Source organism: Oncorhynchus tshawytscha, linkage group LG05 (assembly GCF_018296145.1).
Source record: "Oncorhynchus tshawytscha isolate Ot180627B linkage group LG05, Otsh_v2.0, whole genome shotgun sequence".
NCBI classification, from domain to species: domain Eukaryota; kingdom Metazoa; phylum Chordata; class Actinopteri; order Salmoniformes; family Salmonidae; genus Oncorhynchus; species Oncorhynchus tshawytscha.
In genome coordinates, this window is record NC_056433.1 from 70,047,175 (window position 1) to 70,063,397 (window position 16,223).

General features: G+C 43.1%; 1 protein-coding gene across 1 annotated transcript in view; it reads right to left on the bottom strand.

Moving 5' to 3' along the window:
* The window catches only part of cdh2 (cadherin 2, type 1, N-cadherin (neuronal)), a 63,827-nt gene that overhangs the window by 11,805 nt on the left and 35,799 nt on the right, over nucleotides 1-16,223 (bottom strand). The window contains exons 4-12 of the mRNA XM_042322308.1: nucleotides 12,205-12,360; nucleotides 11,637-11,792; nucleotides 8,886-9,030; nucleotides 8,599-8,771; nucleotides 8,152-8,289; nucleotides 3,966-4,151; nucleotides 3,228-3,481; nucleotides 2,953-3,095; nucleotides 804-1,037 (exon numbers count right to left, since the gene is read on the bottom strand). Coding sequence (XP_042178242.1) covers nucleotides 804-1,037; nucleotides 2,953-3,095; nucleotides 3,228-3,481; nucleotides 3,966-4,151; nucleotides 8,152-8,289; nucleotides 8,599-8,771; nucleotides 8,886-9,030; nucleotides 11,637-11,792; nucleotides 12,205-12,360 — 1,585 coding nt within the window. The remainder of the gene's footprint in view (nucleotides 1-803; nucleotides 1,038-2,952; nucleotides 3,096-3,227; nucleotides 3,482-3,965; nucleotides 4,152-8,151; nucleotides 8,290-8,598; nucleotides 8,772-8,885; nucleotides 9,031-11,636; nucleotides 11,793-12,204; nucleotides 12,361-16,223) is intronic.

Sequence of the window (16,223 nt, forward strand, 5' to 3'; positions counted from 1 at the left end):
CAGGTTACCTCTAGAAGTCAGGTTACCACTAGAAGTCAGGTTACCTTTAGAAGTCAGGTTACCACTAGAAGTCAGGTTACCTCTAGAAGTCTAGAAGTCAGGTTACCACTAGAAGTCTAGAAGTCAGGTTACCACTAGAAGTCAGGTTACCACTAGAAGTCAGGTTGGCTGGATGTCCTTTGGGTGGTGGACCATTCTTGATACACATGGGAAACTGTTGAGCGTGAAAAATCCAGCATCGTTCCAGTTCTTGACACGCTCAAACCGGTGCGCCTGGCGCAACTACCATACCCTGTTCAAAGGCATTCAATCTTTTGTCTTGCCCATTCACCCTCTGAATGGCATACATTCACAAGCCATGTCTCAATTGTCTCAAGGCTTAGAAATACTTCTTTAACCTGTCTTATCCCCTTCATCTACATTGACTGAAGTGGATTTAAGAAGTGACATCAATAAGGGATCATAGCTTTCAACTGGATTCACCTGGTCAGTCTTTGTCATGGAAAGAGCAGGTGTTCCTAATGTTTTGTACAGTCAGCTTAAGTGTTTACTTTGGCAATGTAAGTGTTTTACTTTCCATGTCAATTAAGACTTTACATGTCAGTATATTGAATTGAATTGAGAGAGAGTAATATAGGGAAGGTGAGAGAAAGAAAGAGACAGAGCGAGACGGGGAACAATTTTGAACAAGTTATTTTGTCATGGCAATAAAGCATTTTTTAATTTCATTGAGGGCAATAGAGAAATGTAGTGACAGGGAGTGGAAGAAAGACAGGAAAGATAAAACACAGACACACACTAACCATTGAGGCGTGTGAGGGTCCAGTTTCGTCGTGCGTCTGCCGGCCGGTTGGCCAGTTCGAAGGCAAAGGGGCCGGCATTAGGGGTCAGATCTGGGTCGCTGGCGGTGATGTTGATGGCGTTGGGCTCAGGCTTCTCACACATCTCCACTTCCGGAGGGAAGACATGAGGAGCATTGTCGTTTATGTCTAAAAGGTACATCTGTAACGTACCCGTACCACTGGCAGGGGGGATGCCTGAGAGAGAGGATGGAGGGATGGAGGAGAGAGAGAAGGAGAGACCAGTGAGATAAGCAAAGAGGAGAAAAAGGCCCCTTAGATAGGAAGGAATATTACAAAAAATGACAAAAAGGCAACCTGTTTGGTGCAACATAGATACTGTACTGAACTATTTATATGTTGAGAGGAGATACCAGGGGTTGGAACCGGTTCAGAGAACAGAACTGAATACCGGAAAAAAACGTAATTTTTCAAGGAATGGAAACCGACCCCGGAACGAAAGTGATCCATACTGTTCCGGAACAGAACTGTTATTTTAAATGCATGGGAACTGGCTAATGATGTTATTTTACGTTCCAGCCATCTTATCTAAACCAACAAAGCGCCTAGGCAAAACCCTCACTCAAAAATGTATTCCAGTGTCTGCCTGCAAGCAAAAAATCTTTGCCTGTGCATGTTTAGGCTACCTTCCCCTCCCCCTCTGAAGCATAGCCTACTGACTGTACTAACGTTACATTAATGCTTGATCCAGGAGATAGTGAGGCCGATTTTTTATTAGCTATAGAATAATGGATTCACTTTTTCAATGCTAGTTAAGGATACAACAGGCCTAGTTATCATGTTTCACATTGGATTTATTAACTACAAAAAGGTAAGATGTGTTTTTAATTCTGATACCACTCTGCACACTCAAACTTGTTAGCTATCTCAAGCTATGTCAAAGGACATTCAAAGTTCCTCCATAGAAGCCACTCCTTCTCGGTATAATTCTGTAGACCTAATTCATATAATGTCATAACAAGATGTCCAGCGTTTCAAGTCTCCTCCTCAACCCTCTCTAGCTCTTTCTCCACCTGCACATTTTCAGTCGTATCTTGCGCCATGGGCTACACTTGTCTGTCCATCACACATGTAAACAACTAGCTTGTCTGCTCTAACCGCACTGATTGGTGAAGTCATTTAATTAGCTAAATGTAAAAACATTTGGTTTCACAGGTTAAAAAAGGAAAAGAAAGGAACAATATAAACAGTATGTTTTTTTGGTTCGAACCGGTTCAGAACTTTATTTTGCTGGTCTGAACAGTGGAACGAAAAACAAACAAAAATAGTGGGTCTGTTCAGAACGAAACGATTGTAAAATTTTGGTTTCAACCACTGCCAGAAACACTGCGTAATAAGAATCTCAAAGGCACATTACAGCATTCAAAACAAACAGGAATCATGCTGTCATACATAATATTACGCCACACCCAAAACCATTGTTCAACAACCAAACTTCTCAAAACAACACCCCATCAACAGCTACATCTGAACTCTTCTAAATAAGAGATGCAATGAGAGAAACATGTGATTCAACACACTAGGAGAGTGAGTAAGGGAATGAGGAAGAGAGAGATCAGTATGTTAGGGAGGCTGTCTGAAGCACACATCTGTGTGTGTGTGTGTGTGTGTGTGTGTGTGTGTGTGTGTGCGCGCGTGCGTACATGTGTGTGAGCAGGAGGGTGTGCGTGTGTATTTGGCAAAAGCACAATGAAGAGCTCAGTCAGAATAAAGCTAAAACACAGCAAGGGCTCTGTGGTGTGTGTATGTGTGTGTGTGTGACTGGGAGAGAGTGTTTTTGGAGAATGTGTATTAGAGCACTAGTTTGTATGCTCATCCGTATACATATCATTTTCAGAGGTAGTCCTGCCATTTTCATATGAGATTGTCTTAGAAGTTTGGGGGGATTTTGGCAACAACATATTTTTATTATTGTGCCAAGAAAGTGATTCAGACTGAATGGATTGTAATTGAATTTAATGAATGTGAATAGTAAGATTGAGTCCCATCCCCCATCCTCCCAGATTAAACACAACTATAAACACAGGAAGCTCTAAAAACAGTATAGGCGTACACACACAAGCACGCACACGCAAACACACACACAACTCACCATTGTCAGAGGCCATGAAGGTGATGTTGTAGAGGTTATTCTTCACATAGGGAGACTCTCTGTCCAGCACAGCGATGGTGGAGATCCGCCCATTTACAGGGTCTATCTCCAACCAATTAGCAGGGTCAAACAGCTTTGAATACCTGGAAATCAACCAAAAGGACGAGAGAACACAATTACAATAGGAAGTAACATGACACTCTAATGCCTTTGAAACGTACACATTCAACACATATAAAACATAGACTCCCACCCCCTCTCTCTCCTCTCCGTACCGTATGTTCTGAAGCATGTATCTGTCAGGGTCCTGTGCTGTGAAGGTGGTGAGTAGCGAGCCGGCTGGCAGCCCCTCCTCCAGTTTGATGGCTTTAGGGTTGGGGGAGAACTCTGGGCTCTCGTTGACATCTGCAATGCGTACAGACACGGTAGCGGTGGACTGACGGGGCAGGTGGATACCACGGGCCAGGGCAACCTCATTCTCAGCCAGCACCGTCAACACAAAGGAACGACTGACTTCATAGTCTATGGGCTGGAGATGGAGAGACACGTAAACACGCAAATACTCACCAGTTTGCCACGCTCATATATACAGACATACAGTTTGTTGGCCAGATAGACATACGTTAGCCGCAGTGGAGGCTGCTGATGGGAGGACAGCTCATAATAATGGCTGGAACGGAGCAAAATAAATGGCATCAAACACATTTTTTGTAATATTAAATATATAAATAATGAACCTTTATTTAACATTGAAACCATGTGTTTGATGTATTTGATACCATTCCACTCATTCCACTCCAGCCATTACCACGAGCCCTTCCTCCCCAATCAAGCTCCTGTGATTAGCCGTTATAATGTGCGTGTTGTTTGCATGTGCAGCATCTGTGTCTGTGTGTACATAAATATACAGAGAGGTACATGTTGTGTGCATAGCCCATGCACAATATATGTGATGTGTGTATCTGTGTGCTGTATGTACAGCCTGTACTGTATGTATGTGTGCTGTGTCCTACCTTGACCACAGTGACCAGTCCCTCGTTGGTGGTGGGGTCAGTGGGGATGGAGAAGCGTCCAGTGGGGTCTCCAGCGGTGATCCTGTACACAGTCCTCCAGGCTGCAGTATGGGGCTGGTCCTTGTCTGTCACTGTCAGGTTAGCTACGATCACATTCACACGGTTCTCATGCACATCTCCATAAAACTACAGAGGGAGGGGCAGGGAGAGAGTGATGAGGGAGTGAGAGATGAAAAATGTATCAGTCTTGACATGGCGAAAAGACAAGGAATATAACATATACAGTACGTGTACAGGAAACTCACTCTACATCCTTAGATGAAGTTGCGTGGAAAAAGGAATGGGGTGGTGAAATCATTTTCTGTCATGGACAAAGGAACTCAAAGGGTGTGATGATATTAATTAACAAATATTTCGATATGAATGTGCAAATAATCAGGAATGATTCGCAAGGAAGGTGGATCCTTTTAAATATGAAAGTGGATGAAAAAGAGATTTGGCTCATTAATCTATATGGTCCAAATCAGGATGATCCACACTTCTTCGAAAACATTTATACCAATTTATTGAACTTACAGGCAACAAATGATCTAATCATTATGGTAGGAGCCTATAACACAATGTTAAGTACCTCAATGGACCATAAAGGTAATCACTCTACAAACTATCATCACCGTGCCCTTAAGGAAATTAAAAATATTATGGACACATTAGAAATAGTGGATATTTGGAGAGTAAAAAACCCCAACCTAGTGAGATATACATGGAGGAATTAGACTTAATCAAGCTAGTCGTCTTGACTACTTTCTTGTCTCTTTCTCTCTTGCATCAAAGGTTCAAAAAGTTTTATAGGAGACAGAATGTGATCGGATCATCATCTAATTGGCATTCACATAACTCATATAGATTTTCCACGTGGACAGGAATATTGGAAATGTAATCAAAGTTTACTGGAGGACAACTTATTTTTAAGACAAAACAATTGATAATATAATATGGGTTCAGCAAATCCCCTTATTGTTTGGTATACCTTTAAATGTACCTTCAGGGGTCATTCAATTCAATATTCATCAATAATAAAAAAGCGGTTTCTGGCTAAAGAAACAAAACTAACAAGGGAAATCCATGAACTAAATAGTACAGGTAGATAGCAATAAAAACAATACTAAAATATAAAGACCCAGTCTATCTAAAAAACTGGAGGCCCCTTACACTTCAATGTTGTGGTGCAAAAATACTAGCAAAATGCATAGCACTCAGAAATAAAAGGGGTTTTACCAGGTATTGTTCATCCTGATCAGACAGGTTTTTTACATGGATGATACATTGGAGATAATATATGACAACAACTAGAAATAATAGAACATCATGAAACATATAAGAAGCCAGGAATGGTATTTATAGCAGATTTTGAGAAGGAATTTGATAAAGTAAGACTGGATTTTATTTATAAATGCCTGGATTTTTTCAATTTCGGTAATTCTCTTATAAAATGGGTCAAAATAATGTATAGCAACACCAGGTGTAAAATAGTAAATAACGGCTACTTCTCAGAGAGTTTTGAATTGTCAAGAGGAGTTAAACAAGGGTGTCCGCTGTCACCATATCTATTCGTTATGGCCATCGAAATGCTAGCTATTAAAATCAGATCCAATGACAACATTAGAGGATTAGAAATCCAAGGCTTAAAAACAAAGGTGTCCATGTATGCTGATGACTCATTTTTTATGTTAAGTCCGCAAGCTAGATCCCTGCAATGTCTCATTAAAGATCTAGATAACTTTTATTTACTCTCTGGACTAGAACCTAATTATGATTTGTACAATATTACATATTGGATCCTTAAAAATACAACTTTTACATTACCCTGCAGCTTACCTATAAAATGGGCTGATGGTGAAGTAGATATACTCGGTATTCATATCACAAAAGATATAAATAAGCTCTCCACAATGAATTTCAATAGAAAACTTGTAAAAAATAGACAAGATCCTGCAACCATGGAGTGGTAAATATCTGTCTATTTATGGAAAAATTGCCCTGATTAACTCCTTAGTCATATCTCAGTTTACTCACTTACTTATGGCGCTGCCTACTCCTGATGATTCGTTTTTCATATTAGCAAAATATATTTTGCTTCATCTGGGACGCTAAACCAGACAAGATAAAATGAGCCTATCTATATAATGAATATGAATTGGGTGGGTTGAGATTATTAAATATAAAAGCACTAAAGCTCTCTCTAAAAGCTTCACTCCTTCAAAAGTTTTATTTGAACCCTAAATGGTTCTCAAGTAGATTAATAAGAAAAGCTCATCCATTGTTTCAAAGTATCTGTCTTTGTGTAAATTGTAATGGTAGAGTTATGTCCTTCATGGAGTTATCAGAATAGTACGGGAAGGTCTGCTCAATCCAAGAGTACAATCAAATGATTACAGCATTGCCCCCAAAATGGAGGAGGCGGGTGGCAGTGGGAGGTGGTAGGGAACTGCTCTGTCTGCCCAATATAAAGGATCAAATCTGTCGGAGGAATAAAAATAGCATAAATAGGAAAGTATACCAGTTTCATTTGAGGACCAGGATGTTGACAACTGTGCCATACAGGTTGCAAAATAGTTGGGAAGAGATTTTGATGTACCGATTCCATGGTACAGGGTGTATGAGTTGATATACAGTATAAAACAATGCAAGATTCAAGACTCTGTGCTTTTCAGCTAAAATTATTACATAAAAATCTTGCCTCCAACAAAATGTTGAATATTTGGGGCATAAAATCATCGAAGCTCTGCAGATTTTGTTGTGAGGTTACAGAATCAACAGACCATTTATTTTGGTATTGCCCTCAGGTAGCCTGTTTCTGGTCTCAGGTTCAGGAATGGCTGAAAATGCATAGCATTGATCTAAAATTGACCCCAGTACTGTTAGGAAATCTGGAGAGACCGGGTCAGTCAATTACTAATATACTAACACTCTTAGTAAAAGTATTTATCTTCAACACGCAATCTGTAGATTCTATTCGATTAGATAGATTGAAATTGTACATTAAACATCATAGCATAGTTGAAAGATATGTGTTGCGTAGAAACACGAAGTGGGTGTCCAGCAGAGATAGATGGGAGGGGCTGAGGGAAGCTGAGGGTTGGTATGTGGAATTGGAGACAAGTGGGAGTGGTGTTGCTGTGTGAGAGAAAGAATGATGGTCAAAAGATAAAGGAGGAAAAAAAGTCAAAATAAATCCTAATCATAGTACATTTGAATGACACTAAGGGGCCGTGTTTTTACAACTGATGCCGGTTTGCCTGAGGCTGATGCCGTGCAGGTGTTTGCACACATGCATATACACACACTCTCATTCAAATAAACACATACAAGAACACACAGATACATGTAATAGTGCCAGACATGCACACAAACATATACAGTAGGCATTGCTGTTATGATTTCAGTTTTCCTTGATGTCCTTTGTTTTAAATATATTATTTTATTTTTTATTTTTTTGCATTGTTTGCTGTTTTCTTCTGTCTTTTCCTTTTTTCTCTTTAGTTTATTCTCTTGGTTGTTGGTGCATTGGGGGGTTCTTGGGGGTGGGGAATGGAATTAATTGTATTTTTTATTTGTTCTCTATTTGGTCTTGAATGGTTAAGGGACAGCTATTGGGGAACCGTGGGGGGGGGATCTTGGAGGGTTCGGGTTTCACAAGATTGTGATCATGAAAAAGGAAACTATGACATATATTTTATATCACTATCGTGCACACGCACCCTCACACATAAGGATGGCTCTGTTGTGGAAAGACTGATACATGTTTGATAGTGTCTTGATGCTGTAGTGTTTGTCCTTTATGTTCTAATACTTTAATGTTACCCCTTCCTTGTGTTTTTGTAATAAAAAAATAAAAAACACACACATATATATATATATATATATATATTTGTTTTTGTTGAAAGATTGTTTCTGTGGTGTTCTTTGTGTGAGAAAGAAAGAATTGTGTGAGTGTGTATTCTACTGTGTGTGTGTCTGTGTGTGTGTCTGTCTGTGTGTGTCTGTCTGTCTGTCTGTGTGTCTGTCTGTCTGTCTGTCTGTCTGTCTGTCTGTCTGTCTGTCTGTCTGTCTGTCTGTCTGTCTGTCTGTCTGTCTGTCTGTCTGTCTGTCTGTCTGTCTGTCTGTCTGTCTGTCTGTGACTTACTGTGTCAGCGGTGAACTCTGGGGGGTTATCATTGACGTCAGTGATCCTGATGATAGCTGTGGCTGTGTTAGACAGACCGTAGGTGGGGTTGCCCTCCATGTCAGTAGCCTGGATTATCAGTGTGTACTGAGGAACTTTCTGGAACGAGGAAGACAAGAGGGGACAGGTTCAGATTACAGAGAATAACATAAGACAGTAAGTATGTAAACGCAAACTCATACACTGTAAAAAAAACTTCTTTTTTTAAAGTCCTGCTGTTTTTACAGTAATTTACTGGCAGCCTGTACATTACTGTAAAATTAGTTGCAGTATGTTACCGTTAATTCCAAATAAACTTACAGGAGGGTGCCAGTAAGTTATGGTAGAAACAACTGGATATTTTATTTTACAGTGTACACATTGATACACATCACACACGCACACACACGCGCACACACAGCCACCCACCTCTCTGTCGAGGCCTGCTGCTACAGTGATGATGCCTCCTGTCTTGTTGTTGATGGTGAACATGTTGGAAGAAGGACTCTCAGGGTTCTGAGATATAATCTTGTATCGGAGCATCCCATTGGCTGTCTTAGGGTCGTCCTTGTCCACTGATGTCACTGTCATCACAAAGGACCCTGGGAATGCAAACCAAGCAGTCAATAAAAAATGTACTGTGTGTTTGTGTGCGTGCATGTGTGCATGTGTGTGTGAGTGTGTGCATGTGTATGTGTGTGAGTGTGTGTTGTTACCTGGTTTGGAGCCCTCTGGTACTGATCCATTGTAGATGGTGTGTGTGAACTCTGGTCTGTTGTCGTTCATGTCTATGACATTGATGACAATGTCTATGGGGTTCTCTATCTGGTTCCCATTCAGGTCCACAGCATGGGCTCGCAGCTAAATTGTCAGATAGAGGATCAGGGTTAGGACACAGTTAGAGAATGACATGGAATGGGCTCGCAGCTACATGGTCAGATTCAGGGTTAGGTCACAGGGAATGACATGGAATGGACTCACAGCTACATGGTCAGATACAGGATCAGGGTTAGGACACAGTTAGGGAATGACATGGAATGGGCTCACAGCTACATGGTCAGATACAGGATCAGGGTTAGGACACAGTTAGGGAATGACATGGAATGGGCTCACAGCTACATGGTCAGATACAGGATCAGGGTTAGGACACAGTTAGAGAATGACATGGAATGGACTCACAGCTACATGGTCAGATACAGGATCAGGGTTAGGACACAGAGAATGACATGGCATGGGCTCACAGCTACATGGTCAGATACAGGATCAGGGTTAGGACACAGTTAGGGAATGACATGGAATGGACTCACAGCTACATGGTCAGATACAGGATCAGGGTTAGGACACAGAGGGAATGACATGGAATGGACTCACAGCTACATGGTCAGATACAGGATCAGGGTTAGGACACAGAGAATGACATGGAATGGACTCACAGCTACATGGTCAGATACAGGATCAGGGTTAGGACACAGAGAATGACATGGCATGGGCTCACAGCTACATGGTCAGATATAGGATCAGGGTTAGGACACAGTTAGGGAATGACATGGAATGGACTCACAGCTACAGTAGATGGTCAGATACAGGATCAGGGTTAGGACACAGTTAGGGAATGGTTGGAGCCAGTTTGCGCTGTTCTGCGAAGGGGGTAGTACACAGCATTGTACGAGATCTTCAGTTTCCTGGCAAAATATTGTATGGAATAGCCTTCATTTCTCAGAACAAGAATAGACTGACGAGTTTCAGAAGAAAGAACTTTGTTTCTGGCCATTTTGAGCCTGTAATCGAACTCACAAATGCTGATGCTCCAGATACTTAACTAGTCTAAAGAAGGCCAGTTTTATTGCTTCTTTAAACAGCACAACTGTTTTCAGCTGTGCTAACATAATTGCAAAAGGGTTTTCTAATGATCAATTGGCCTTTTAAAATGATACACTTGGATTAGCTAACACAACGTGCCATTGGAACACAGGAGTGATGGTTGCTGATATTGGGCCTCTACGCCTATGTAGATGTTCCATAGAAAATCAGCCGTTTCCAGGTACAATAGTCATTTACAACATTAACAATGTCTACACTGTATTTCTGATGAATTGTATTTCATTTGAATGGACAAAAAATGTGCTTTTCTTTCAAAAACAAGGACATTTCTAAGTGACCCCAAACTTTTGAACGGTAGTGTATATGAATTAACAAAGACTAAATTTCAATATCTACTCCCCCAGAAATGAGAATTTCTGAGTCTTTCCCCTTTAAATTACCATAGAAATGACCCCTCTCAAGATTGATTGTTCGGGGTTAGAGGAATAGAAAGCCATGGATCTGGAGCTGAAAATGACGAGGTATCAAGTTGATTTTGATTCTGAAGCACAGAAACGCCCCCTAATGTTACCACCTCCCAAAATATGGAAGAGATTCAACCAAGAGCTGCGTTGTCTAAACTAGCAATGGTCACAAACTAACATTCCTATTTAATTAACACTGTTATGTACAAGAATATTAAGGTTGTAATATTGTAGAGAACAATCTAATAATTCATTGTATGTGATTCATAATGACATAGGCTAAAGAAAACTAGGTTGAGACATACATTCAGCAGCACCCTGTATTTCGCTACATTCTAGAGCAGTGCGTGAACGCCCTACATATTGCTTACACTTCAGAGGGCAACATTTTGAGGGCAGAGAGAGGGGAAGGGTGCGAGGTATTGAGATTGGAATGGGGCCATTTACTGAGGTTAGTGTACACTTGGCCTCTCAAGGGTGGATCTAAAGACCCTTAAGTGTTTCTCTCCTAGGGCCTTTCAACTACTGCTCTCTAACTAGAGAGCACTACAGGGAAAAAGCAGAGTACCCTCCCCCAGTACCTGTCTCCAAACAGCCATGTTAGAGAAGCCTACCGCTAGGCAGGGAGAAGTAGCTGCCATAACATACTGCTGTTACAGTACCCTCACCCTGTACTCTGTCTCATAGCTGCTATACTGTGTGTGCTGCTCCCTATACCCAGTCTTCAGTAATGCCACGGCAACAGCTCATGAATATATTCATCACAGAGCTTCAGTGACTCTGACAACTACATCACACTGTATGAATATTCATGAGGGAGCCCCACCCTTCATGCAAATGTCCTGCCTGCAGATATAGCCAGAGTTGCTTAAGAGTGTCTCTGTGTGTGTGTGTGTGTGTGTGTGTGTGTGTGTGTGTGTGTGTGTGTGTGTGTGTGTGTGTGTGTGTGTGAGAGAGCCTATTTGTGTACTGCAGATCAAAGGTAACATTCTCAGACTGATGTTTCCTATCCAACTACCTCAGGGTGACGTTTCACAAATGTTTTACATACACCAGCAAAGAATGTGGTCAGAGGGATCCTCTATGTAGGATTCCCTCCTGACTCAGTGAATGTTCCAACCAGGATTTCTGGAAAACCTGGGAAAGTTAGCAGAATCTTGAAACCCCCTACTACACACTTACATGGAAGTTGGAGATGTGTTCGCGGTCGAGGGGTTTGGTCACAGAGAGCTGACCAGAGATGGGGTTGATGATGAAGATCCCGGTTGGAGGCTGATCAGCACCGGGTCCAGTCACACTGTACCGGAGGAGACGGTTCTTATCACGGTCCGACCGGATCTAGACCACAGAGGGAAAGAGAGAGAGAGGGAGGGATATTCCCACTTTAGATACAGTTACACAACAACACTTTTATTTGAAACATATTTAGCTCCACTCAACACCATACACAGGCTATACAGTACAGACAGAAAGCATGTATACTGTCTCTCCACGGATTCTAATATAAATATCATACCAGAAGATTGTGTTAGGTCGAAATAGTGAGCACTACACACATACACTGTACATACCGTACATATACACAAAACATTTACACACGCGCGCACACGCACACGCACACACACAATAAAACCCTCTGAGCTAGTGACCAAATGACAGACTTTGCATGACAGTGTGTTTGTCTTCTCTTGATTAGCCCCCCTGGGAAATGTGTGTGAAATGTGTCCTCTGAACCGTGTGTGTGTCGTACCCTGACTAGTTCCTCTGGGAACTGTCCTCGTGAGTTCTCAGGGACGTTGATGGGGGGGATGACCCAGTCCCTCTTCACCCGCCTCAGAGATCCATCACCCCTGACGACCACGCTACGCCATGGAAACATGATCACAGCTGCATCACTGGAGTTCACCTGCAGAGAAAAACATGTTACACACCAATATACAGACACAGACAAAAATGTAGACAAACAGATAGATTTCTCAGACAAACCCACCCACATCAAGAAGTTATTCCAGAGAAACACCGGGAAGAAAAGAAACACACAAAAACAAAATCTCTCACACACACACACACACTCTGTTTATGTCCCAGAGGTCCCTCCATCTCTACCCCTCTATCTCTACCCCTTCATCTCTACCCCTCCATCTCTACCCCTCCATCTCTTTTCCTCCATCTCTATCCCTTCATCTCTACCCCTCCATCTCTACCCCTCCATCTCTTTTCCTCCATCTCTACCCCTCCATCTCTATCCCTTCATCTCTACCCCTCCATCTCTATCCCTTCATCTCTACCCCTCCATCTCTACCCCTTCATCTCTACCCCTCCATCTCTTTTCCTCCATCTCTATCCCTCCATCTCTATCCCTTCATCTCTACCCCTCCATCTCTATCCCTCCAGCTCTTTTCCTCCATCTCTATCCCTCCATCTATACCCCTCCATCTCTATCCCTTCATCTCTACCCCTCCATCTCTTTTCCTCCATCTCTACCCATCCATCTCTTTTCCTCCATCCTATCCCTCCATCTCTACCCCTCCATCTCTTTTCCTCCATCTCTATCCCTCCATCTCTATCCCTTCATCTCTTTTCCTCCATCTCTTTTCCTCCATCTCTATCATCTCTTTTCCTCCAATCTCTATCCCTCCATCTCTATCCCTTCATCTCTACCCCTCCATCTCTTTTCCTCCATCTCTATCCCTCCATCCATCCATCTCTATCGCTCATCTCTACCCCGCCATCTCTATCCCTCCATCTCTACCCCTCCATCTCTTTTCCTCCATCTCTACCCCTCCATCTCTATCCCTCCATCTCTACCCCTCCATCTCTATCCCTTCATCTCTACCCCTTCTCTTTTCCATCTCTATCCCTCCATCTCTACCCCTCCATCTCTTTTCCTCCATCTCTATCCCTCCATCTCTACCCCTCCATCTCTATCCCTTCATCTCTACCCCTCCATCTCTTTTCCTCCATCTCTACCCCTCCATCTCTTTTCCTCCATCTCTATCCCTCCATCTATACCCCTCCATCTCCCTCCATCTCTTTTCCTCCATCTCTATCCCTCCATCTCTACCCCTTCATCTCTTTTCCTCCATCTCTACCCCTCCATCTCTTTTCCTCCATCTCTATCCCTCCATCTCTACCCCTCCATCTCTATTCCTCCATCTCTATCCCTCCATCTCTACCCCTCCATCTCTATCCCTTCATCTCTACCCCTCCATCTCTTTTCCTCCATCTCTACCCCTCCATCTCTTTTCTTCCATCTCTACCCCTCCATCTCTTTTCCTCTATCTCTACCCCTCCATCTCTACCCTCCATCTCTATCCCTTCATCTCTACCCCTCCATCTCTTTTCCTCCATCTCTACCCCTCCATCTCTACCCCTCCATCTCTATCCCTCCATCTCTACCCTTCATCTATTTTCCTCCATCTCTATCCCTCCATCTCTACCCCTCCATCTCTATCCCTCCATCTCTACCCCTCCATCTCTATCCCTCCATCTCTACCCCTCCATCTCTACCCCTCCATCTCTACCCTCCATCTCTATCCCTACCCCTCCATCTCTATCCCTCCATCTCTAACCCTCCATCTCTACCCCTCCATCTCTTTTCCTCCATCTCTACCCCTCAACCTCTATCCCTCCATCTCTATCCCTCCATCTCTACCCCTCCATCTCTTTTCCTCCATCTCTATCCCTCCATCTCTACCCCTCCATCTCTATCCCTCCATCTCTACCCCTCCATCTCTATCCCTTCATCTCTACCCCTCGATCTCTTTTCCTCCATCTCTATCCCTCCATCTCTAACCCTCCATCTCTACCCCTCCATCTCTTTTCCCCATCTCTATCCCTCCATCTCTACCCCTCCATCTCTACCCCTCCATCTCTATCCCTTCATCTCTACCCCTCCATCTCTTTTCCTCCATCTCTACCCCTCCATCTCTTTTCCTCCATCTCTATCCCTCCATCTCTACCCCTCCATCTCTTTTCCTACATCTCTATCCCTCCATCTCTACCCCTCCATCTCTATCCCTTCATCTCTACCCCTCCATCTCTTTTCCTCCATCTCTACCCCTCCATCTCTTTTCCTCCATCTCTATCCCTCCATCTCTACCCCTCCATCTCTTTTCCTCCATCTCTATCCCTCCATCTCTACCCCTCCATCTATATCCCTTCATCTCTACCCCTCCATCTCTTTTCTTCCATCTCTACCCCTCCATCTCTTTTCCTCCATCTCTACCCTCCATCTCTACCCCTCCATCTATATCCCTCCATCTCTACCCCTCCATCTCTATCCCTTCATCTCTACCCCTCCATCTCTTTTCCTCCATCTCTACCCCTCCATCTATATCCATATATTTTCTCCATCTCTATCCCTCCATCTCTATCCCTTCCATCTCTACCCCTCCATCTCTTTTCCTCCATCTCTATCCCTCCATCTCTACCCTCCATCTATTTTCCATCTCTACCCTCCATCTCTATCCCTACCCTCCATCTCTATCCCTCCATCTCTAACCCTCCATCTCTACCCCTCCATCTCTTTTCCTCCATCTCTACCCCTCCACCTCTATCCCTCCATCTCTACCTCCCCCATCTCTATCCCTCCATCTCTACCCCTCCATCTCTATCCCTCCATCTCTACCCCTCCATCTCTTTTCCTCCATCTCTTCCCCTCCATCTCTATCCCTCCATCTCTACCTCCCCCATCTCTATCCCTCCATCTCTACCCCTCCATCTCTATCCCTCCATCTCTACCCCTCCATCTCTTTTCCTCCATCTCTTCCCCTCCATCTCTATCCCTCCATCTCTTCCCCTCCATCTCTATCCCTCCATCTCTACCCTCCATCTCTATCCCTCCATCTCTACCCCTCCATCTCTTTTCCTCCATCTCTTCCCCTCCATCTCTATCCCTCCATCTCTTCCCCTCTATCTCTATCCCTCCATCTCTACCCCTCCATCTCTGTCACTTCTCTATTTCTCTATACATCTATCCCCATCCTTCTCTCTCTCCTGCTTCCTTCACCCAAATCTCACTCTATCCTTTTCTCTCCCTCTCGCCAAACGCTCCCTCCCTTTTCTCAGAGTTTTCTGCTCCACCTGTCTGTTAAGAGAACTAGCTGACTAATAGCTGGCTAACACTCCACTGGTTACATTTCATCACTTTTATTCACAGGTTTGATTTTGGTGGTGTTTTAAACAGCTTTTTCTTTTCTCACATTGTTTTCACTGCTCCCACAGAAGGCTGGGAGACTGTAATGGACACAGTAAGTGTATTGCACTGCACTATTTCTGGGAACATTTTTACTGGGAGATGTGAACGGGTCGCTGTAGTGGCTCTTTAATGTCTCCCCTTATAGAGACAACCTCCTTTTTACTCTAATTTACACACAGCAGGAAGCAGCACCTGATGCTATGTGTGTGTCCCAAACGACACTTTATTCCCTGTATAGTGCACTACTTTTGACCAGGGCACCCATAGCGGTAGTGCACTATATAGGGAATAGGGTGCCATTTGGGATGCATCCTATACTCCAGCGAGCGCTGCCTTGTTTCTGTGGTTATCAGCACTTCACTGGCCATCAAAGGTTAACAGAGTGGGCTGTGAATTTTTATTTAGTATATTTAACATGAATGATTCCTTATAAATAAGTAAGAGTGGTCGTGAAACTTGGTTAATCGACTGGTGATGGATAATGTATTCCTATGATGAACTGCTCCTCTGACTTCCATCGCCACATCATAATTATTCATGTATTTTCTCCATACTTACACTCGTAGAAA